The sequence below is a fragment of the Echinops telfairi genome, unplaced genomic scaffold (assembly GCF_000313985.2).
Source record: "Echinops telfairi isolate 266 unplaced genomic scaffold, ASM31398v2 ScPeMD7_4225;HRSCAF=4972, whole genome shotgun sequence".
Lineage (NCBI taxonomy): Eukaryota > Metazoa > Chordata > Mammalia > Afrosoricida > Tenrecidae > Echinops > Echinops telfairi.
The window spans coordinates 12,810,609-12,834,073 of NW_022108124.1; the positions used below are offsets into that span (position 1 = coordinate 12,810,609).

At 45.9% G+C, this 23,465-nt stretch overlaps 2 protein-coding genes across 2 annotated transcripts in view; both read right to left on the reverse strand.

Annotated features, from left to right (window-relative positions):
• Positions 1 to 1,202: 1,202 nt before the first annotated feature.
• On the reverse strand, positions 1,203 to 2,543 carry LOC101660474 (tubulin alpha-4A chain). Its single transcript, XM_013006149.2, has one exon. It carries the CDS (start codon positions 2,498 to 2,500, stop codon positions 1,259 to 1,261), a length of 1,242 nt encoding a protein of 413 aa, XP_012861603.1. The 5' UTR covers positions 2,501 to 2,543; the 3' UTR covers positions 1,203 to 1,258.
• A 4,207-nt stretch (positions 2,544 to 6,750) lies between these two features.
• The window catches only part of SCN10A (sodium voltage-gated channel alpha subunit 10), a 129,063-nt gene continuing 112,348 nt past the window's right edge, over positions 6,751 to 23,465 (reverse strand). The window contains exons 22-27 of the mRNA XM_004708679.1: positions 22,373 to 22,657; positions 21,236 to 21,289; positions 20,207 to 20,344; positions 17,144 to 17,248; positions 10,867 to 11,137; positions 6,751 to 7,967 (exon numbers count right to left, since the gene is read on the reverse strand). Of these exons, the coding sequence (XP_004708736.1) occupies positions 6,751 to 7,967; positions 10,867 to 11,137; positions 17,144 to 17,248; positions 20,207 to 20,344; positions 21,236 to 21,289; positions 22,373 to 22,657 (2,070 nt within the window). The remainder of the gene's footprint in view (positions 7,968 to 10,866; positions 11,138 to 17,143; positions 17,249 to 20,206; positions 20,345 to 21,235; positions 21,290 to 22,372; positions 22,658 to 23,465) is intronic.

Here is a 23,465-nt window from a genome sequence, read left to right on the forward strand (position 1 = left end):
ATAATATTTACCACTGTTCTCTCTATCCTATGGTCATGTAGAGATTTTTATCTTTTCGCTTCTAAAAGCTTTACAGATTTGCCTTTCACATTTAGGTCAATCTAGAATATTGAGTATGGTTTTAGGAAGAGGTCTAATTTCATTTTTTTCCCCTTATGAAAATACAACGGTTCCTGAATCCTTTGTAGAAAGGAGTATCTTTTTCTCCTGATTTTGCTATGGCAGCTTTGTCTTGTCTTAAGGACCTATGTATAATTGAGTCAATTTCTGAATTTTCTATTTGTTCTGCTTATCACAGTGTCACAGATTAGAAGAAGTCAACATTTGGTAGTGCTAGTACTCTTGTCTGTGTTTTTGCTTTAAGAGTGTCTGGACTAGTCTTGACCCTTTACATTTCTACACAAAACTTTTTGAAAACTTATTGGAGTTCCATTGAATGTATGCCTTAATTTAGAGAGAACTGACATCTTTTTTTGCTTTTGCTTTTGAGAGAACTGACATCTTTATAATTACATATGTTCATGGATGATAGTGGCCTAAAATTATTTTTTAAAAATTGTTTTTGTCAGTTTTATATCGAGTAGGCTAAGAGTTGAATCATTACATGCTTGATGGGACTTGGTAGTAAAACCTTTTGAGCTTGGAGACCTCTTAGTAAAGTTAACTTTGATCTATTAATTAGTTTTCTTTGATGGTTATAGAAATATTTATACTTTCAACTTATTCTTCAGTTAGTCTTGAGTTAAATTTTTTCATGAATTTTCTCATTTCATTGACAAGTTTATTATCTGATTAGTGTCAATAGCACCTGTAATGATGATGTTCTCTCATTTTAGTAATTTTTGTTTTTGCAATTAATTTTGCCAGATACTTGCCAACTTTAACATTTTTTTCTTAAGGAAACACTAAACTTTGCCTTTACTGAATTTATTTTTATTTTTTAATCTTCATTTCCTTCCTTATCTTTTCTTTGTTTCAAACAGTCTTATCAGCCCTTCGTCCATCTATCATACAATTTATTATTAATATTACTTTTGCTGAAATCATGCAAAATTTATGGAACTATTTTCATTCAAATTTAATTCAAATATTATCTATTTTCACAATGACGTCTTGATAAATTGTTTTTCTAGAAATGTATTTATGACTTTCTAAATAACATCATGGCAGAAATTTTTTTTTTTTTTTTTTACAAGAAACCGTGCAAGGAGACTGTTTATTTCAAAAGGATTTTGCAATGAACTCCAGGAGCTGGTCTCTACTCTTCCCCTTCATCCTCGTCCTCATAGGAGTCGATGCCCACCTCCTCGTAATCCTTCTCCAGGGCAGCCATATCCTCTCGGGCCTCAGAGAACTCGCCCTCTTCCATGCCCTCACCCACATACCAGTGCACGAACTCCCGCTTGGCGTACATCAGGTCAAACTTGTGGTCCAGGCACGCCCAGGCCTCGGCGATGGCGGTTGTGGGTGGCTGGTAGTTGATGCCAACCTTAAAGCCCGTCGGGCACCAGTCCAAAAACTGGATACTGCGCTTGGTCTTGATGGCGGCGATGGCAGCGTTGACATCCTTGGGCACCACGTCTCCACGGTACAGCAGGCAGCAGGCCATGTACTTGCCATGGCGGGGGTCGCACTTCACCATCTGGTTGGCGGGCTCGAAGCAGGCGTTGGTGATCTCGGCCACGGACAGCTGCTCGTGGTAGGCCTTCTCAGCAGAGATGACGGGTGCATAGGTGGCCAGGGGGAAGTGGATGCGAGGGTAGGGCACCAGGTTGGTCTGGAACTCAGTCAGGTCCACATTGAGGGCTCCATCGAAGCGCAGGGAAGCCGTGATGGAGGACACGATTTGGCTGATGAGGCGGTTGAGGTTGGTGTAGGTGGGGCGCTCGATGTCCAGGTTGCTGCGGCCGATGTCATAGATGGCCTCGTTGTCCACCATGAAGGCGCAGTCGGAGTGCTCCAGGGTGGTGTGGTTGGTCAGGATGGAGTTGTAGGGCTCGACCACGGCCGTGGAGACCTGGGGGGCTGGGTAGATGGAGAACTCCAGCTTGGACTTCTTGCCGTAGTCCACAGAGAGCCGCTCCATCAGCAGGGAGGTGAAGCCCGAGCCCGTGCCCCCACCAAAGCTGTGGAAGACGAGGAAGCCCTGGAGTCCTGTGCACTGGTCGGACAGCTTGCGGATCCGGTCCAGCACCGGGTTGATGATCTCTTTGCCGATGGTATAGTGGCCACGGGCATAGTTGTTAGCAGCGTCCTCCTTGCCGGTGATAAGCTGCTCTGGATGGAATAGCTGGCGGTATGGGCCATTGCGGATCTCATCGATCACTGTGGGCTCCAGGTCCACAAATACGGCCCGGGGCACGTGCTTCCCAGCTCCCGTTTCACAGAAGAAGGTGGTGAAGGAGTCGTCTCCCCCACCAATGGTTTTGTCGCTGGGCATCTGCCCATCAGGCTGAATCCCATGTTCCAGGCAGTAGAGCTCCCAGCAGGCATTGCCCATCTGGACACCTGCCTGCCCCACGTGGACTGAGATTCACGCATGGTGAGTCCGGGCGGTGCTTCTCACGTGGAGTCGGGGTGACGGGTCTCGGTGAGAACTGCCCATTGCAGAAATTTAAAATCCTACCTGACAATCTTTGTCTATTTTCTGAAGCATTTAGATAATTGACACTTAATATAAATTCTGATGTATATGTGTTTAAATATATACATAACTTTTTCTTTACTACGTAGCTCTCTTGCTCTGTAGTTTTCTCTTCTCCTCTTTCCTATCTCACTTTGTTATTGTTGTAAAACATAAAAGAAGAAGTATCAAAAAGTTTGTGGAAGCATTCCATTATCTCTTAATACAATTCTCCTCTCCATGAAATTTTTGAAATCCTCTCATCTACAACACATCTGCTAATTCATCATTATCTACTTTTCAGATTAATAATTGTTTCTTAGCGTATTTCCCTTTTCCTGGTTGGGGAATGGTCAACTCGGTTTTTGTTCACTTATAAATAACTTTAAGAATGATGTTATTCAATTCTAATTTACCAAAGTCTAATAATAATTAAAAAAAAACCTGGCACTCCTCTTGAATAATAAAGCTTCAGAACCTGTCTTGGATTGAAGAAGGAGCCCTGGTAGTGTAGTGGGTTATGTACTGGGCTGATAATCATGGTTCACACCCACCAGCCCCTCCTGAGGAGAAGTCTTTGCTCCTGTAAAGATTTATAGCTTCGGAAACTCAAAGGGACAGGTCTACTATGTCCTGTGGGGTTGCTGTGTACCAGAATTGACTATGATCATGATTTTATTAATTTATCATGGGGTCGAATTGAATTGTGTCCTAAAACGCATGTCAAACTGATGGCTCCATGATTTTAGTGGGTCGGAAGTTATGTAATGGAATGATAAAATCATCTCCCATGATGTGATCGAATGTGATCAACCCTGCTCTGATGGAATGAAAGCCCCTTAATCCATCACAGCCATGATCTGATATAAAAGGAGTTTCCCTTGGGTGTGAACTACATCATCGTTTAGCTTCAAAAAGACAGAAGGAGAGAAAAGTGAGCAGGGACGGGCTTACTACCTACCACCAAGAAAGAAGGGCAGAGAAAGTGGAGCATGTCCTTTGGACCTGGTGTCCCTGCACGGAGAAATTCCTAGCACCAAAGAAAGACTGTTAACAAGGACCTTCCCCCAGAGCTGACACAGTGAGGAAGCCTTCCCCTGGAGCTGGTGCTCTGAATTTGAACTTCTAGCCTCCTAAACGGTGAGTGAGTAAATTCCTGTTTGCAAAAACCTCTCACTTGAGGTATTTCTAAGATAAAACTCTTCCCTTATTTGCCTTCTTCCAATGACCGTGTGTCAGTGTCCCCGATTTTAATGTCTGGTGTGTATCTGGCATTTTAATTGTTTGAAACAGGACTTAGACTCCTGTCACAACCGAAAACTTTAGAATTGCTGCTTTCCCCCCCGTTTTATTTAACAGGTATAGTTCCAGTCGCTCTGTGGGTTGTGCATTCAGCTTCAGGCTCAAGGTCTACCTGACTCATTTTGCATCTCCAGGAGTTAGGAAAGTGCCTTCACCTTCATCTTAAGGCAAATGGTATTGTACACAAAACTCTGGCCTATACCTACCCGTTTGTGGTAGCTGAATGTTCCTGAATGATCTTGGCTACCTATGTCTGCATGCTACACAGTTGAATATTATGAAAAGTCAGGATAGAATATGGTAGAGGCAAATTTAAAACCCCCAAAAAACCTTGTTCTTCAGCCCCACGATATTCTCGGTAAGAGACAATCTAATACTATCTCCTATGGTTGAGGTTGAAAAGGGAGCCTAGAAGTGTAATTTCTATCGCATAATTGGGCCACCAGTTGAACTTTGGAACTGTGTCTAGCGAAGTTTTCCCGGCCCACTTTCGCTAACTTTAAGATCTGCAGTTTGAGACCACCATCTGCTCTGAGAGTGAAAGATGGGGTGTTCTATTCCAGTAAAAAGCTCTAGTTTTGGAAACTCACAGGGGAAGTTACTTTGGATCAGCATTGACTCGATGACAGTGAGTTTGGTCTGAGCTTTTGGAATCATATTTCCTTTGCACGCATTTCTGAAAATTCTGTGAAAGCCAAAATTCTAGATGACATTTTTCAGTGGTTCCTATTATAATCTGGGAAATGTACCTGGGGGGGGGGGGCAGGGATGAGATACAAGGTGTGAGAAGAATACCTTCAAAGACGAATCAGCCTGATAATAGGGTACATTTAATTCTTCCACCTCACATTTTAAAAGCTCTCTACCCAGCCAGCTGTCTAAGAAACACTTGGGCTATCATCTCTCAGTTGTTCGTTTTCAATGATGCCATGGGATTTAGATGTTGGAGAAACTGCACCGTATCTGTACTCTCTGATTGAGTGAAACTAGGGAGGGACCGTCATTTTGGTCAACACATCACTGGATACAAACCAGGCACCCCGAGACTAGCTGATCTGGGTTGGGTTGGTCTGTGCCTTCAGCCATCTTATCATCTTCCTAGCTTGATGATCCGTGAGTGCTGGCAGATCCCAACAGGCATTTTGAAAGCCTCTTTGGCCTCTGATACACCGTGACCAAAAAAGGTGAACGAGGCTCCAGAAAAGCCAAGGCCTATAAGATGGATCAGCTTCTGGGTTTTGTAACGGTATAAGCGGGAACGATTATGAAGCGATTGATTGTATGCAACACACTGACCGTCTATTGGTGATTGGATTTTTGGATATTGGGAATAGTCAAAGAAATAATAAATGATCACAGCTATCATTATGGTAATTTCTGTCCTATGTTTAGCCATGTGAACTTCATACTCTCCTTCATTTCATTTGCCCTCTGCCTTTGGCGTTCAATACTCTTCTCTGAGCATGCTGGTCCCATACACAGCATTAAGTTGAATGGGTCTTTAGAAGCATATCTTTGTTATGTGTTTAAGAATATTTGGAGGAACTCTGGTAGGGTAGGACCAAGGTTAATCATTTGGCTGCTACCCTAAAAACTGGTGGCTTGAATCCACCCAGCAGCGTCACAGAATAAAGACCTGGTGTGCTGCCTCTGGAAGTCTTACAGCCTAGAAAAGTGTCACATGGAGGCCCTATGAGTTGGAAAGGACTGAACGATACATCACAACCACAGCAACCATGAACATTTGCTAGGTGAGCTAAGGAAACTATTGGCCACACATCTTATCTTCCAGATTATCTTTCTCAAGAGTCTTTTTACTTTTGACTTTGTGAGTTATAGAGGCCTGGTCCAAGGGCAATGTGGAAACGCTCTTTCTGAAAGTCTGGCTGGGCGCGACAGAGACTCTGGAAAGCATATGAATACCGCCTCTTCAACGACATAAATGGAAGGGTAGCCCATTGCGGAGCATCACTGAATTCTACCGCATGTGATGCAAGGGCTATAGAGAGCATCCACACTGCCCCCGACCAACTTTAGAAGTGGGAAAATTAAGATGAAGAGACGTAAGCGCTTGGACCAACATCAGCCAGGAAATCACAGGAAGAGTTAGAATTAGAATCCAGTCCTCCAGTTCCTAGCACACGGTTCCTTCCTATTCCCGCTCTACCTAGGGCCAAACTGCAAAAGATCAGGAGGAAAAGTGACTCATGATACATACTGTATCACATAATTAAGAAAGTGCAACGGTGTTTTCAGATAGAACATTAGTCTTGAGATACCTTTAAAAATATTAGCTTTAATGGATAGATCTCAAAGGGCGTTCATGAGCTTGACCACGAGTGTCACTCTTGGCCGGAGTGGTTTTCTGGAAGCCCTCAGCATGCAGTCATGCAAAATCCTAAATAACATTGCCAATTTCTATGTAGTATTCACATAGAGGATCAGTTGGGACCGTCAATGACATCCTAACCATAGGTATAACCCTGGAAGTTCTGGTCCTGGGAAGTTGGTCCGGGTAAATGCAAGCTCTGGCCACAACCACAATAAAAGGACCAGGGAAGTGTTTGGGGAAGTCATGGAAATCACCATCTGATAGTGAGATTCAAAGGCCAAGGCCAGTGGAGATGTTCTTGGTTATGATTCCTGTTGACGTATGGGGGCATCTTCCAAGGTGGGCACCACCTGCAGTACCTTGCCAGTTCTGACACTGTGACCAGTGGCATGCATCGGTGAGGTGGTAGACAGGAGAGGCCATGTGGGATGGGAAAAAACTGCCAGAGATCAGCAAGATACCCCGGAATGGTGCATGTTCAGGCTGACCGTCTTCACTGGGGCCCCAGGGCAGGTTCGTCTTGACTGATGGCTTCATCCTCCTTTTGCATGGAGTTAGATGTGCTCAGGTGGGCTTTGTCACTCAGGCCTCTAGTGACACTGTCGTAAGATGGTGGGAAGGACGTGGCAGATGTAGATGCAGATTTGTCTGGGAGCATACCATCGTCATTCTCCAGGAAGGCAACAAAGCCTTCGTCTGCGGGTGTCACAGCCTCCTCTTCAGCCCGCGGCACCCTCGAGGGGTCGGAGATGATCATAGCACGATGGAGCATGTAGCAGCGATAGGCCTTTTGGATGACGGTAGCTGAAATATCTTCTTGCTTCCACCGCAGGGTGTTCGCTATTGGCTCGTAGGACGCCTTTGAAAGATTTGTTGCCATAAACTTCTCTTCCATATTCGCCTTCAGAGAATCCAGCTCCCCAGATTCTCCCAGGACATTCTTGGTGAAGGCAAAGAGGATATCCAAACAGTGGATCTTGTCTCCAGGGACCAGGGGCAGATCCATCTGGATTAATGTATTCCGATTAGGTTTGGGGATTCGTAGAGGGCCCGAGAGGGTGTCTGCAAAATCAGAGAGGGCAGAAAAGGTAATGAACTGGGTGGCCTCTGGGTCAAACCTCTCCCAGGTCTCGTAGAACATGTCGAAGTCGTCCTCGCTCAGGGGCTCGGTGCTCTCCTCCGTGGCGACATTGAAGTTCTCCAGAATCACTGCGATGTACATGTTGACCACGATGAGGAAGGAGATGATGAGGTAGGTGGTGAAGAAGATGATGCCCACCGCCGGGCTCCCACAGTTCCCCCGGGAGCTGTTGTTGTTGGGCAGGTTGGGGTCGCAGAAGGGGGGCCCTGTGTTGAGGATGGGGCTGAGCAGGCCGTCCCAGCCCGCCGACGTGGTGATCTGGAAGAGGCACAGCATGCTGTTGGCGAAGGTCTGGAAGTTGAACATGTCGTCGATGCCCGCCTCCCACTTGACGTAGGGGAAGTTGGCCATGCCGAAGATGGAGTAGATGAACATGACGAGGAAGAGGAGCAGGCCGATGTTGAAGAGCGCCGGCAGGGACATCATGAGGGCGAAGAGCAGCGTCCGGATCCCCTTGGCCGCTCGGATCAGCCTGAGGATGCGGCCGATGCGGGCCAGCCGGATGACTCGTAAGAGCGTGGGCGAGAAGTAACTTTCAAATGACTTGACGATTGTAGAAACCACCAGGCCTTTCAAAGAGAGGAGACATAACATAGTTAGTGCGGCCAGTCACGAGGTCTGACAAAGTGGGCTGGGATGTCATATCCATTTCTTTCTGCCGTTGCCACCGAAGCATCCCCGTTCAACCACTCTGGGCCTTCTGAACCCGGCATGGCCATTGGCCCCAAAGAGGGCATATGTTCACTTCACAAATTCTCCCTCAGCTATGTTTCATCCTTCCTCCCATGTTCTTCTTGTTTTTTCTCTGTACCTGAAATGTTTTCTTTTTAGTCATTCTCCATGTTGATAGCCTTCCGTTCCACATGCTCACAGTGTTTGTCTGTTTTTAATGAAGGACACTGATCCTGCTGGTTGTCCCTGGGAGTCTAGCCTTTGGGGCATGCCTTTCCTTCCATTCTGGTCTTGGGTTCTGTGAGGCCCAGGACCCCCTATGATTCATCTCCCTATTTCCTACTGAGAAGATTGACTCAGTTCCTGGCACGTAGTCTTGTGATTAATTGTACAGAGCCTGGTATTAATTATAAGGGGGCCTGAGGAGTCAGGGAACTTGCTGACAGCTAAGGCAGGATGGCTTTGAGTGGCCAGCTGCCTGCATAATGGCTTATATTTGTTTCTTTCATTTCCAGCTGTGTTTGAACGCTATGCCAGTGCCTGGAGATGGGTTTGTTTAGGGTCAGTTACAGCCCCGCTGCCCCAACTATGAACAAGGTTGGGAAGATGAAGAAGGTAAACAGCTCCCTACATAGTGGCTAGCTTGAAGATTTGTGAAGCTTGGTCTTAGGGAACCACCGAGGCCTCTTGAGACTACCAAAGGTTGATGTAAGGCCTTCGGATCAGATAGGGTTCAAAATCTCTCAGGACAAATGGTTAGGGGAACAGTAGCATGCGCTCTTTCCTGGCAAAGAGCATTCGAGCTCCTCCCCCTTACTTCCCTTCCATTTTGCATATTGAATATTTAGGTAGTCACAGATTGTGTTAGAAGGTGGAAGGTATTTGGAAGAGACTTGGGAGACCACTCTAGTTGTTGAGCTTATAAATTTTACTAAGCCCCCCTATCTTAAAGTACAGTTTAATAGGGGCATTTTCAAATATGGCATGGTACATTAAATATCTCTATATTTTCTACCATGTACCCTACTTCAAGGGAGAATGAGTCCTCACGCTTGTAATAATTAGATCCCTACTACCTGTTTTCCTTAGGGAAGAAATGTTGGGGAGAAGGAAGGACAGCAGGATGGACAGGTGAGTCCCATGAGCAAGATCGCTCATAGATGTCTCTATATGTGTGGTCTGCCCAGTGGACGGTGTTGTGCGTAAATCTTGGGGGGCTGATATTTAGATTGTCCCCATCATAGAATTAAGTGCTTTGGCTACGCTTCTATTTTTATATTCCTGAGATGAAAAGTCACATAAGCCAGCTCCCTTCTCTAAGATAAAACCCAAATGGCCTTTAGAGTCTCTCGCTTGGAAGGCATAACCAGTAACAAGGAAGACAAACAAAGCCAAAAAAAGAAAAGAAAAGAAAATTTCTCCTCCACCCCAACACAAATAAAGCAACAGAACTGAAGGCTGACGTCCAATATCAGGATACAGAGGTTGATTCAATACTGCCCAGCTGTAGTTGGGTGCTATTAGCGCTTGGTGTTAAATCAATGGAAAATGAAATCTATAGGTAAGCCCAGAAGGAAAACTAAGCAAGCCAGGATACAAGGAGTTTTTCGCAAGTCCACGGACAAATTCCATTAAAATTCAACTCTTCCATGAACTTTTGGAAACGCCCTTGTCTAAAAGCTCAGGATCTGTTTAACATGTGAAATGAAACTGATGAGTTTGGAGCTCACTTTTATAAGGTCAAACTTCAGCTAAACTGAAGAAGTCATTGCAGTTACTTGCTTGTCCATGGGTGCCAGCAAGTCACTGGAAGAACATAGTTTTATCTGCAAGCTGTTTGATCCCAGTTTTCTTAATTTATCTGCAGCTCAGCTTTAAATGTATAAAGTGAGGATAAACCTTTTTTTACTGGGTGGCTGTGAGGCTTCACAGAGCTCTGAGAAGTCCTCAAAGCTCAATAAGTACTCAATTGTGGCAGCTCCATTCCCCGCAAGAGTGTGTCTCTCTTGATTTTCTCTGGATACCATTGACCCCCCAAAACTGAGTTTCTCACTCAACCACACTCAGCCTAAGGTGTCATAGCACTGCTCTCTTGGCACTGGCCCATGGTCTTGGATAACACTCATATTCCATAAGCGGACAGCTAGAAATATGACGCTTACTCGATTCCGACTCTTAGTGACCCTGTAGGACCGGGTAGAGTTGCCCCTGCGTGTTTTCAGGACTGTAATTCTTTACAGGAATAGAAAACCCTGTCTTCCACCCGCAGAGTGCCTAGTGGCTTTGAACTACTGACTTTTCTGTCAGCAGTCCAACACGTAACCACTATGCTCCCAGGGCTCCTGAGATTTGACCCTAGACCCTCAAATTAATAATGGTTTGAACAATCTTCTAATCTTTTCCCACTCTACTGGAACATGACTTCCTTTTCCAGAAAGTCTTTTAAAATTCAACTTCTATCATTTCTCCTACCCTCTATTTGGAAGCATATGAGGCAAGACCCACTGGAAGCTTCACTATTTTATACTCTTCGGGCCTTTGGAAGAGTGATTATTTTCTGTTGGTCTCCAAGGTAGTACCCACAGTAGGTGCCTGAACGCACAGTCAAGCCCAACGGGAGCTCTTTCATTGAGAGAGCAGTCCTGTGAATTTTAAATCAGCTGCTCTTGGGCAACAGCAGACATGGTGCGCCTCCAACATAGGCCATGCAGTTCGAAAGTTAGTTTTGAAAAGAAAATCCTATACATAGAATCCAAAGCGGAGCCTGGCCTCCTCCCCTGTGTGTTGTCCACTTACTTGCAATGGACAGAACCACGACAATGAAGTCAAACACATTCCAGCCATTGGTGAAGTAGTATTGTCTCAGGGCGAACATCTTCATGAGACACTCCCCCGTGAAGACAGCCACGAAGAACTGGTTGATCTTGTTGAGGACTTTGGTCTTTTCTTCACTCTGATCATCAGTCTCTATCATCATGGAGATCATGTTGAGGCAGATGAGGACCATGATGGTGATGTCAAAAGCTTGTTTTGTCACAATGTCAAAGACGAAGCCTTGGTATTTGTTCTGAGAAAACAGAAGACGGCGGTATCAGGGCCTCGGGGTCAACAGATATCAGACACCTGGAAAGACTGTGTTCTATGAATGAGTTCTGAGTTTCTTTTCTCCCACTCCCCACACACCCCGACAAAAGCCCTGCCCTGCCCTCACTGCTTTCAAAATTTTATCTTTAGTTGATTTTATGTCCTTGGTCTACACGCTGTTTGATCTCAGCTTTCTTAATTTCCAGTCTTCAGCACATCTCCCAGTCCCGTCAAGTCACTGCATTTTTGCCATTGTCCCTGCCCCTCCCTGCATTTGCAATGCTCTGCCAGTCCCCTCTGAAGTTGGCTTTCTCAAGTCCAATGTCTTTGCCTTATCCATCTCTCAAGTACCACTTTCCCCAGGCAGTTTTCCTTCATCACCGCACATCACATGGCTCTGCCCCTTCTTTGAGCACCTCCAGCCTTGAAAGACTCAGTTCTGAGTATAAATCTTTTATGAATACGTCTTTTCCTCTCTATTAGACGATGTGGTACCCAGCACATAGCAAGAAGTCCACTAGTCTGAAGAAATGCAAAATTATTGCTTTGGACCCCTGTTCTGAAGTGCAAGTAAAGGAATTGTGTAACCCCTTCCTGGGAATGTTCTCTTTTGATTCATAGAGCCTCACATGCCCAAGCAAAGGCAGGCACAGAGCGTGAGGTCAGGTCTTGGCCATGAACATTCTTGGAGGTTTGCACTGTGGCCTAGGTAAGCAAGGGATCGTTTATATCTAGTTGCTTTATGATGTTTTGAAAAAAGTTCCCTTTTCCATTTAATTAACATCTTAATGCTCTGTATGCCCATGAACACAACACCTTCTCCACCCTCACCTTCTTCTCAGTCCTTCTCTGGAGCACTATGCCGTGCTCACTGCTGTGATCTACGGGCATCTCATCCCAGGGCTTCTCCTTTCCTCCATCTCGCGTACATCAGGGATGGAGAGCAGACTCAAGGTCCTTCTTGTTTCTCTAACACTTCTAGACCTCTGTTCTTCCTGTGACTTGAAAAACTCCCCTTTCACTTAGTCTTGTGCTACCGAGTAGCCTGCTCCCCCCCCCCTTCTTGCTGCCATCCACTGATCTGATGGTTCTGCTTCATTACTGACATGCGTGGCACTTGTCCATTACCCTAAACACCTTTCATATTCACGTGGGTGACTTTATCTCCCAGCTCCTTTGCTAAATCTCTAATGACCACTTTGCTCCCTCAACTTCAAGTGACATCTTCCTGCACTTCATGTTTCTCCCCAGCCATGACCCCCTTTCTCTCCTCCCAGTCACAGCTAAATTTCTTGAAAGAGTTGTGGGCAAAGAATGAAGAAAATGTTCTAAAAACTGATGGTGGTGATAATTGTACGAATCTTCCTTTCCTGTTAAAAAATATTATTAATTAGGATTTAATACACATATCATTCCATAGTTCAGTCACGTCAATAGAATTGTACAATTGCTACCACAATCAGTTTCCAAACAGACACGTGGACCAGGTCATTTGACCACAGGATACAGAAAGCACTGGCTCCTCCCACTGTTCTCCAGGCCCTGGCCTTTTCTCACCTGTTAAAATAATATGACTAAATCTACCTCAAAAACTCACTGTTATCAAGTTGACCCCAACTCCCCTTGATCCCAGCGGGCCAAGGAGAAGTCTTCCATTGGTTTTCTGAGGTTGTAAATCTTTATGGGAGCAGAATGCCTCCAGAGCCTCTTGATATACAGACAGTATATGCTTTTTAAAAAAAATATGTTTTACAGAAGTAAATTTTCATACAGAAAAGTATACTTTTCAAAAGTTGGGGGAGAAAAGGGCAACTGATCACAATGATCAACATATAACACCCCCTGGGGGGGGGGTGACGAGCAACAGAAAAGGGGGTGAAAGGAGACAATGGTCGGTGTAAGACATGAAATAAACTATAAATTATCATCGATTCATTAGGAAGGGAGGGAAAAAATGAGGAGCTGATACCAAGGGCTCAAGTAGAAAGAAAATGTTTTGAAAATGATGGCAACTTATGTACAAATGTGCTTGACACAATGGATATCTGTATGGATTGTGATGAGAGCTGTAATAGCCCCTAATAAAATGCTTTATTTAAAAAAAAGAAAGAAAAAGAAAAGGATGCTATTCATGAAGGTGAAACTCAATGAATTTCACAGAGTGAAGAGTCCGCACTGCCAGCACACAGACCAAGAAATGAATTATTAACAGGTCACCAGATGCTCTCCCCTGCCCTCCCCTGAGTCATTGCCCCCTACTAATGGCACATCATTATTCTTCTCTCAGGTTGCTGTACTCTATGGCTTGGGTGTTGCTGGATGTTGATGGTATGCCACTGGTTTCAACAGAACTTCCAGAATAAGAACCGGTGACAAAGAAGGAAATAGTGCCAATTCCAAAGCAAGGTGATACAGAAATGATCAAATATACCATTAATATCACATACAAGTATCATTTTTCTTAAGAGAATGGAAAAATGGTTGTAGCATTACATCAACTGGGAGCTTCCAGAAAATCAAGCCAGATTCACAAGAGGATGAGGAAAAGGGATATAAGGTTTGGTGGATTTTGACTGAAAGCAGTGAGTACCAGACAGATGTCTATTTGTGTTTAACTGCCTATGTACAAGCATTTAACTGTACGGATTATGAGACTATGGATCGCATTACAAAGAATGGGAATTCCAGAACACTTCATTGTGCTCACACAGAACCTGTACATAGGCCAAAAGAATAAGAGGCTACTCAATGGCTAAATTCAGGAAAGGTGTGTCTCAGGGTTGTAGCCTTAAATCCATATGCTCAGCACATAATTTGAGAAGCTGAATTATATGAAGAACTAGGCACCAGAATTGGAGGGCGCCCCCTTAACAACCTTTGATATACACATGACACAACCTTGCTTGCTGAATGTGAAACAAACTTACTAATGACGAGCAAGACTAGACCTTTCCATGTAGGTTACAATGCAACATGGAAAAAAATTCCTCACCATGGGATCAATGAACAACAGCAAGAGAAATGGAGACAATATTGAAGACGTCAAGTATGTAATTTTCCTTGGATCCATAATCAATGCCAGGGAAGCTTCAACACGCACAACCACCTCCCTGCCATTGGGTGGATCCCATGGAAGCAGCGCTTAATGAATCAAAGGACATATTACATTGGAAAAACATGCCGCCAAAGAGCTCTTTAAAGTGTTCCAGAGCAAAGATATCACTTTGAAGACTAAGATGTGGCTGGCTCAAGCCACGGGCCGTTCCTTTGCCTCACATGCATGTGAAAATGAGACAACGAATAAGGAAGGCCACAAGCTTATCGTGTTTATTCTGACTCATAGCAGCTCTATAAAGTTTTTCTGGGGGCTGTCAATCTTTATGGGAATAGATAGCTTCATCATTCTTTTGAGGAGTGGCTGGTGGGTTTGAACCACTAACCTAGAAGTTAGCCGTCTAAGGCTTACCCCCCAGTGCCACCATAGCTGCACCTGAATTGTAACTCTTTGCAGGAGTAGAAAGTCTTTCTCCTGAGAGTGGCTGGTGGTTTTGAACTGCTGACCTTGCAGTTAGCAGCCCAACTCGTAACCACTGTGCCACCAAGGCTCCTGGTAAAGTGGAAGGGCAGTGTAACAGAGGAAGATCCTTGAGAAGACAGACAGACAGACAGACACCGGGGCTGCAGCAGTGCGCTCCAATGTGCCAGTGATGAAAACGACCCGGGACTGGGCAGGCCTTCATTCTGTTGTATAACCGGTGGTTATGAGCTGAAATGGGCCCAGCAGCATTCTAACAAATAACACCACCAAGTGGAAGAGGTGAGCATTCTGGAGCCAAACGTGTGCTGAAAAGGATGCTGGGAAGGTAAGTCTTAGGTAGAAGGGGAAACTTCTCTTTTCCCTTGAGTTTCTTCTTGGCCCTGGGCTTTGAGGAGAGATTTCCAGGCTTGTGCCACTGACTTATGAGGGCCCACGAGGCCGCATAGATGTCAATGGAGAGTGAAGATGGGCCAAGACTTCGGGCCTTGGAGAGCAGCCCTGTGTAGCTGCTGCTTGTGACCTGCTCTGCTGGCTACCTTGATGGCATCCGGAAGACTTTCAAAGGCTTGCTAATACCCTGGCCTAAGCCAAGGGGAACAAAGGGAAGTGTCTTTTCTATTCTTGGGCCTGAGTCGTAAAGGGGTGAACCATGTTCTTCCATTAAGGTCAGTGGAGTGCTCATAGTTATTCACAATACTCCCCCCGCCCCACTCAGAGAGACGGTGAATCTCAGGAATAGAGTTGGACTAGGATGCTTCACTTCCCCTCCCTCAGTGCCAAGCCTGAGGGATCTTGGTTGTGGTTTCATTGGGAGAGATGATGATCTTGTTGCAGGGACAACTGACTTCAAGGGCCACGACGGCAATCCCAACGTTGGGTCCATACTTAGTGTGCTCTTCCGGATCCCTTTGTGAGCTGCAGCTCACCTGTTCTGGGGAGATTGGTCTCAAGTGGAGGACATTTCGGCCGCCTGCTTGAGGGATAGGTAGGGGAGAAACTGGATATTACAGAGAGACGGAGTGGTGGGTGTGAGAAGTTGTCCCCCAAACCTTCAGCATTCGATGAAGGGCTGCTCTACAGGGTTTAAGTTCTGAGCCCAAATTCTCAATGTCTGGTTTCAATGCATACTTGCCATGAGTCCAGCCACGGACTCAGTTGTTTGTTTCTTGGTACATTTTTGGATCCTCCTCTTAGAGCTTTTGACTTAAATCTCATTGGTTGGGCCCAGCCTTAGAAGTCTGAGCACCCATCACTCCACATTGTAATACTTCTTATCTAAATCAATGACGACATTATACATTCATGACCTCTGCTTCCAAGTATAGTGTCCCAAGGTCATGGCTTTATTTTCCTTCAGTAAGTTTTCAGGCTTCCGTGCTCACCAAGTTTGGGGGTATTTATGCAAATAGCCTGCCCTGATTTAGAAACCCCATGAGTCAGAGTTAACCAACCACCGTAACTAAGAACAACAATAACAACAATGCCTTGGTCAATGGGATAATGTCTGTCTAATTCCTTTAGGGGAAGGCCTATCGCTTTGTTGAATGTCTTTGAGCTTTGTCCTTGTGTGGGCAAGGGCTAATGAGAAGTGCCTGTGGTTTTCTACATTCATGCTACGTCTTAGACATAGAACAGTTACATAAAGAGACAAGATGCTAATTCCTTTGACCGGAGTGGATGGCTCAGACACTCCTTGCAGAAATCCAGCTGTCCACTCCTAGCATTCCAACACTACCAGCCTCAAACCTGCTCATCCACACCCAACAGGGGTACCATCTTGGGATCACCAGGAGGTTCAATGCTCCCTTTTCTGACAGAATTGAGAAGAACTTGGGAGTATCGTGTATGGTCTGGGTTCTGCATTTAATGGAGGAATAAAAGGGCAGGGACTTTTTCTTAGGGTCTTTGAGCAAAAGAGTCAGACCCTAATTTCTGGCCACACTTCAAAGTCTGGAGGGGAATAAGTATTCATTCCTATTGAGTGACCTGGCCATGACCATGAGTGGAGTCTGATTCTCAGGGGGTTGAGTTGTGGCCATTTCCTCTCTGTCTTCCTGTAAGGATGGGGTGGGATGTAGGGGGAGGCTGAAGAACGTCTGCAATGTAGCTCATGACCCCAAACCACACAAGTGTTTCATCTCTGGGCTCTAAGAACCCTCATTGTCATTTAGCTTGTTCTGCTGACCTTCTTCTTTGTGAACCCTAAGACGGCCGAGGGACTCAGTACTGACCCTAATGGGTTTATTTGGAGGACTTATAAGAGGCTTATTCCTCCGGAAAATTGCCTCATTTCTCAAGCCTGGGCACAATCATCTCCCTCATCCCCCGGCCCAGTCAGATCACCTCCCTCGCAAGAGCCCGGCCAGGCCCTTCCACAGCACAGGCGCAGGCACAACGCTGGGAGGTGGGATTCATGGCCTTGTTCGGCTCAAAGGAAGAGCTGAAACTCACCAGGGGCCGTGGGATGGGCTTCTGGGGCTTCTTGGAGCCCAGCTTCTTCATCGCGTTGTAGTACTTCTTCTGCTCCTCCGTCATGAAGATGTCCTGGCCCCCTAAGTGCAGAGACAGCACAACACACATTCTTGTCGTTAAAACGGCAAAGGTCCCAAGAAACACCAGAAGCAGAGGACCCTGGAGGAGGAGAACCATTTCAACCCTCTCCCCTCTTTTGCAGAAAGATGGGCCAAGGCCAGGATCCCAGAGCATCCTGCACACGTTTCATAATCATCAAGGAGATGAATTTGAACCCTGTCTCTGAGTCTCTGCCTGGGTCTTTGGAGCAAAGCCCATTTCTCTTCATCAAGAACTCAGAGATAGGGTCTGGGTGGGTGGGGAGGCTTCGGGAGCATGCCTCAAGGAGGAGGTCATAGGCATAGATCTGAACCTGAGCCAATGTGTTTATTCATCCCAGTCAAATTAACTAGCTTCTAGCGTCACCATCCCTGGAGGGGCAAGAGCTTCTTCAAGGCTTTCTAGAGCAAAGGCTCTGGGTCCCAATCCTTTAAGTCCTTTTGGAGCTATTAGAATAAGTTGTACTCATATTATTATATTATATCGCCTTACCTTTGGGTCCTTGATCTTTGAGGGACTTTCAATTGGTTCCTTTAATTCAGCACACTGTGATGATACCCAATCCCAGCACTCACTGCCATTGAGTCAGTAGCAAGCTTATAGGACAGGGTAGAACTACCCCTGTGGGTTTTCGAGACTATAACTCTTTATGAAAGCAGAAAGTCTCGGCTTTCTCCTGCAGAGGGACTGATGGTTTTGAACTGCTGACCTTGTGGTTAGTGTCCCAACATGTAACCCCGTATGCCACCAGGGCTTCTGATACAATGCCAGACATCATCCTTCCTTAGAATTGGGGGTTTTCTTTCAGAGGCTCTTTGGATCGCTTTTATTCAACCCCTCACCTCAACTTCCTGGAATAATTTGGGCCCCCCCCCTTATTTCCATAGCATGTTCATGTACATTAGTCCCTGAGGATCCTGGAAAGTGGGCTGAGATCTGTGGGGTTTGAGAGAAGGCTTTAGGAAAGTCATGGGCACCACGGCTTTCTGCAGAGGAGGTCTGGGCGGGCCGGTGGCAGTGAGTTTGTGGATGCCTCCCTCGTGAGCCAGACTGAGAGTTCTAGCCAGAGAGTGAGTAGATCCCGTTTCTTGTCTCAGCTTGATCACTGGCTCATCTAATTCGATCACTTCCCATGGCTCCCTCCCTCGCTGGGCCTAAGCTTCCTTGTTTGTAAAATGGGGGAATAGGTTGCTCAGAATGATCTCAAAGCCCTCTGGGGTAACTGTTGGCATAGCTGTCTCAGCGAGTCCCTCTAGGTTCCCAGAGGTCTGTCCTGACTGCTTCTCTGTCCCATAACTGTGGCCAAATACTTCTCACAGGTGTGGTATCTGATCCACTGGGTATATGATCCTAGTTGTAATAATAACATTTGAATTTAGTGCCTGCTCTGTGCTCAACCCTACATTAAGTATGCTTTGTATGGTTTTATTTCCCTCTTATCACAATTCTGTGAGGTTTTATTAGCCTAATTATTATTTTAGCTTTATTGAATAAGTGAGAAAACTAAGGCTTTGAGTGGTTGAATCAAAAGTGTGGACCCACGCTTATATGATGCCAAAACCGAGTTCCTAAACCATGAATGCGAGAGGGAGGGGGGAGCACTACAACTGGTTGTGAGGATGTATATGCAACACTTTTTAAAAGCAACCTAACTATGGAAGTGTGTGCTATGTGAATTTTATATCAGGGAAACTACTTAAAGAAAGAAGAAGGAACCAAAGTTGACCCATGGGTGAAGGAGGAAGAGTTTTTGCTGAGGCGCCATTCAGTTTATGTTAATGGTGGTGGAATAATTTGGAAAAAGATCAATCATGGTTGCACCACACAAAGACCATAATCAAAGGCTCTAAATTATACATGTCGGAGTTGTTGAATTAGAGAACATTTTTTTGTGTGTGTATATCTTGGCCACCATTCATAAAAAACAAAATTCTGCTAATAGCAATGAGTGCAAGGAAGAAGAAAATGTTCTAAAATTGGCTGTGGTAATGATTGCACAACTTTTCTTGATATGATCGAACTATTGAATCATATGGTATGTGTAATGATGTGCCAAGAAAACTTTTAAAAAACTTCAACAGCAGCAAACTCAACTAGGAAAACAAACAAAATGAAACAAAGTGGAGCGCCCGGGGGCCCCCTTTACTCTGGATCTTGGCTCACCCACCTCACAGTATGAGACAAAGCAAGCCAAAAAGTCAACCAGTCTCTGCAGAGAGCATCTCGGCGGCCCCAGGTGTCTCAGAACTGTGCTCCTTAGACCGTTCGATGGCCATGTTCTTTTGGAAGCAGTTTGCCAGTCTCCCTTCAGAGGCACTGCTGGACGACTTCACACTGCCAACCTTTCTGTCAGTAACACAGTACTTACCTATCGGTGCCACCCAGAGCAAATACTGTGGATCTTCCCACATACACAGGAGTGATGACTGGCACTGTTCTTTTGTTCATCTGAATCAGAGACCATGGAGGCAAGAATCTTCCTCCCCATGCTGAGGAGGGCTGGGGTTCTGACATCACTGGGGCCTGGTTTTCCCTGATGTGCTCTGATTCAGTGTTTGAGGCTCGGGCATGGGACAGACACAGTAAGTGCCCGAGCTCTTTCCTTATCTGTTGGGATTCACCCCTGGATCACCTGGAATACAACACACCCACTTCTACACAGGACGAGGAATGGGAAGGAGGGGTGGGGTGAGTCTGACTTCGAGAGAAACCTAACGCTTCCAGCAGCAGCCCCAGACACCAAGCAGGGGTGAGGACTGCCATCAGGGAACAAAGGTTGATGTTTGGTGTCAAGGGCCAACATTGGGCCCCCTGCCATGTGTGAAAGATTATGTGCAGCGCTGGCTTTAGCTATTAGGGCAGGGCCACTGGACACTGTTGACCCGAAAGGGTAAGGAGTTCTGAGCTCACCCTGTTCAGCAGAAGCACCCAAGCCCCACTTATCTTTTTCTTTTGTTGATTGAAGTTATCGATGATGACTCCAACAAAGAGGTTCAGTGTGAAGAAGCCGCCAAAAATGATGAAGATGACGAAGTAGAAGTACATGTACAAGTTGTCTTCCCACTTGGGCTGCATGTCCACCTGTGGCCAGAGGTGAGAGGGCGGTGTTTTCATTTGGGTTCACTCTAAGGACAGCTTTGAGGCAAGCACTGGTGGTGATGGTGGCGGCGGGGGGAGCAGTGTGTGTAATTTATTTGGGAAGGACTCCCTGGACGTATGAATGGGAAAGTAGTGGGGGCACATGAGAGTAGGAGACAAGCTGAAGAAGTAGGTGCTAGGGTGCATGCCATCACCGGAAAACTTATGTCCAGTCCTGCTGCGGCCTCTGGGGACAGTGTAGGACAAACTCATCAGACCATCAAGGGACAGGAAGGCTGGAATCTTTCTCCACGGGCTTCCTTATCTTACTGGAGACATGCAACCCCCTTGTTGGGGAGCGAGGCTGCTGAGAAAGTTCCCCAGTGCTGAAGAGAAGTCTTCAGACAGAGAATGGGAAATGTAGCATGAGAGGGAGCTGTGGCAGCTGCCAGTGGACCCAGATGCAGACCAAGGGGACAGAAGGCAGGACAACAACAGTATGGGCTACACGAGAAAGGGTCTTCTTCCGTATCAGCCTCTCCCCGGCAGCCAGTCAGGATAGTGTCTGAAGTCCTGTCTAATGCTCTTGAACCTCCCTCCCTTTGTCCTAGGCACTTATCCCCTCCCACTTTTGCCCAGGGAGCTTCTGTTCCTTTAAGAGTGTCTGCTACTTTGCTCAGTGGTGAGCAGGGGACTGGGTTGCATGTATGGAAGGGGAAGAGGATGGCTTACCTATCCAACTGAGGGCAGCTGGGCCCTGATGCAGGGGAGGGTAGCGTGAAGCTGTTGGGAATCACTGCTTTTGGTGGCAAATGGACATCTCCATTCCATTTCAAACACAGACCTTTGTGGGCAGAGCAGCACGAAGGGGAAGACACCGTGTTCTGCGCTTACCTCTCGGGAATCAACAGCCGCATACATGATGTCCATCCAGCCTTTGAAAGTTGCCTAGACACAGGGAGTAGAGGCTGCTCAGTGTTTGCCCATCCATCTACACTGGGCCCAGACTAAGTCATGATGGCCCAGTGAGAGAGGAGGCCAGCTAAGGAGGCTTGAGGAAGAAAGAGCTTGGGCAGAAAGGGAGAAAGGAAAGTTTTCCACTTCCAGGTGACATGGAAACTCTCACAGAATCATTTATGATTTGATTTAGACATGGCAACATCCATAATATGGCATGGCCTTGGTGCCTAGATAGCTGGCCTTGACTTCCAACTGTTGTTGGCTCCTTTGTGCTCTGGATCAAGGCATTCCCTGCCACAGGAATGCCATTATATCAACCAATTTTGCACCTCATGCTCATGCCATGAGAATGGGGTGTTTCCAAATGGGGAGCATGGAACCGTCCATGTCTAGCATTCTTGAAGTCTGGAGATACATTAGGTCTTCCAGCATGGGCAGGAGCTGGACAAAGTCTCCTCTATCACACTCCCAGGCCTGTGAGAGCACGTGAAAGGCTGTTCTGATCTGCTCAAAGAGCATGCATTTTGAGAATGAGCTCTGACATGTCTCTATGCTGTCCAGGGCTGATACAATGCTCCTCCGTGCTTGGTAATAACTCTGAAATTATGATACATGTGCAAGTGATTTTATCACCATTTGAAGAAATAGAGGACTGAGTGAACAAGTGGATGAAGGTGAGGGACGAATGAGTCGAGTGAATGAATGAAAGTGTAATCATATCTATCATCACAACAGACTTGGGACATAATGCATTGCCATGTGGAGATGATACGACATTGAAGGCTGAATGTATGGCTTGGCCATGTCTGTCTTGTACAAGTTCTGTGTACTAAGCCTTGACTCGATACAACACCATAACAGACCCATGCCCGTGATTGGATTAGCCCACTTTTTTTGTAACGTCGCCATTGTGAGATCAAACTCATTAGGAAGGCCCTTCACGATGTCATCTATAAGACTAGCACATCCTACCTTTCACTAACTCTCTACGGAGGACCTTCTGAACGACCCTAGACACCTCCATTTTCTCCAGCAGCCAAGGGCAGAGAGGCAGTTGGTCTTAGGACTTACCACCTGAAGAAGGGCAAGGTAGCCCATGGCAACATTATCAAAGTTGACCTTCACGTTGACCCAGAAGAAGTTGCCGGTGTCATTTTGCTGCTTACACTCAGACTTGTTGTTAATCAGAGCATAGGGCACAGGAGTAAACTCTCCGTTGGTGGTGTTGATGCATCTCCAAAACTTGCCCGCAAAGAGGTTCACGCCCATGATGCTGAAGATGAGCCAGAAGATGAGGCAGACCAGGAGGACGTTCATGATGGAGGGGATGGCACCCACCAAGGCGTCTACAACCACCTGCAGAGAAATGCAGACGGGAACCTGGAACCTCACGGTGCCCACTCTTTGCTGCTGGCTTCCCCCTTCCGTTCAGGCTGGTATTTGGAAGCAGTGAGAAAATGGGTCTAGTGCAACAATTCAGATACAGATGACTGATTCTGTGGCCAAGAATTACCAAACATCTATGGTCATTTTGACAAACGTGCTCATTTTAAAAACTGGCAAACAAGAGCCCATTTCAATCTTAAACTCCCCGTGGCAGTTACATAATCTGTCAATTTGAAGAAGAGGTAGAGTCTAGCCCATCAATCAGGTTGCAGATTGATGATCTCATTTGGAGGTACTGGAGAGATTAAATAGCTCACCGGAGGCAAGACACACACTCTCTCCTACACCTTCCTGTTGACAAGCCACATGGAGCTTCCCTGATGGAGCCAGAGCCCTAGAGCTGGAGGAGCCACATGGAGACTTACACCATCGCTGAGATGCTTCCACTGCCACTGGATCCACAAGACTTTCCACCCACTGGCCTATGATCTCCCTGCATTCAGCATCATTGAATGTGTTTTGTGAGTCTGAAGAGGACTTTATAGATTGGTATCTGATATTTGGGTTAATATCAGACTTATGGATTTGATCTGAACTGGGCTGGGATGTTTTCTCAGTATTTAATTGCTTGTGTATATAAACCTCTTTCTTATACACATGAGTATTTATGAATTTGTTTCTCTGGTCAACTCAGACTGATACATCTGAGGCAATTTAGCAATAATCATACAGAGATTCTTAAGAATGATGACAACAACAACAAAATAACTAAAAAAAA

Coding starts and splice junctions, on each gene's coding strand:
- LOC101660474 (XM_013006149.2), bottom strand. CDS start 2,500: ATGGGCAATGCCTGCTGGGAGCTCTACTGCCTGGAACATGGGATTCAG.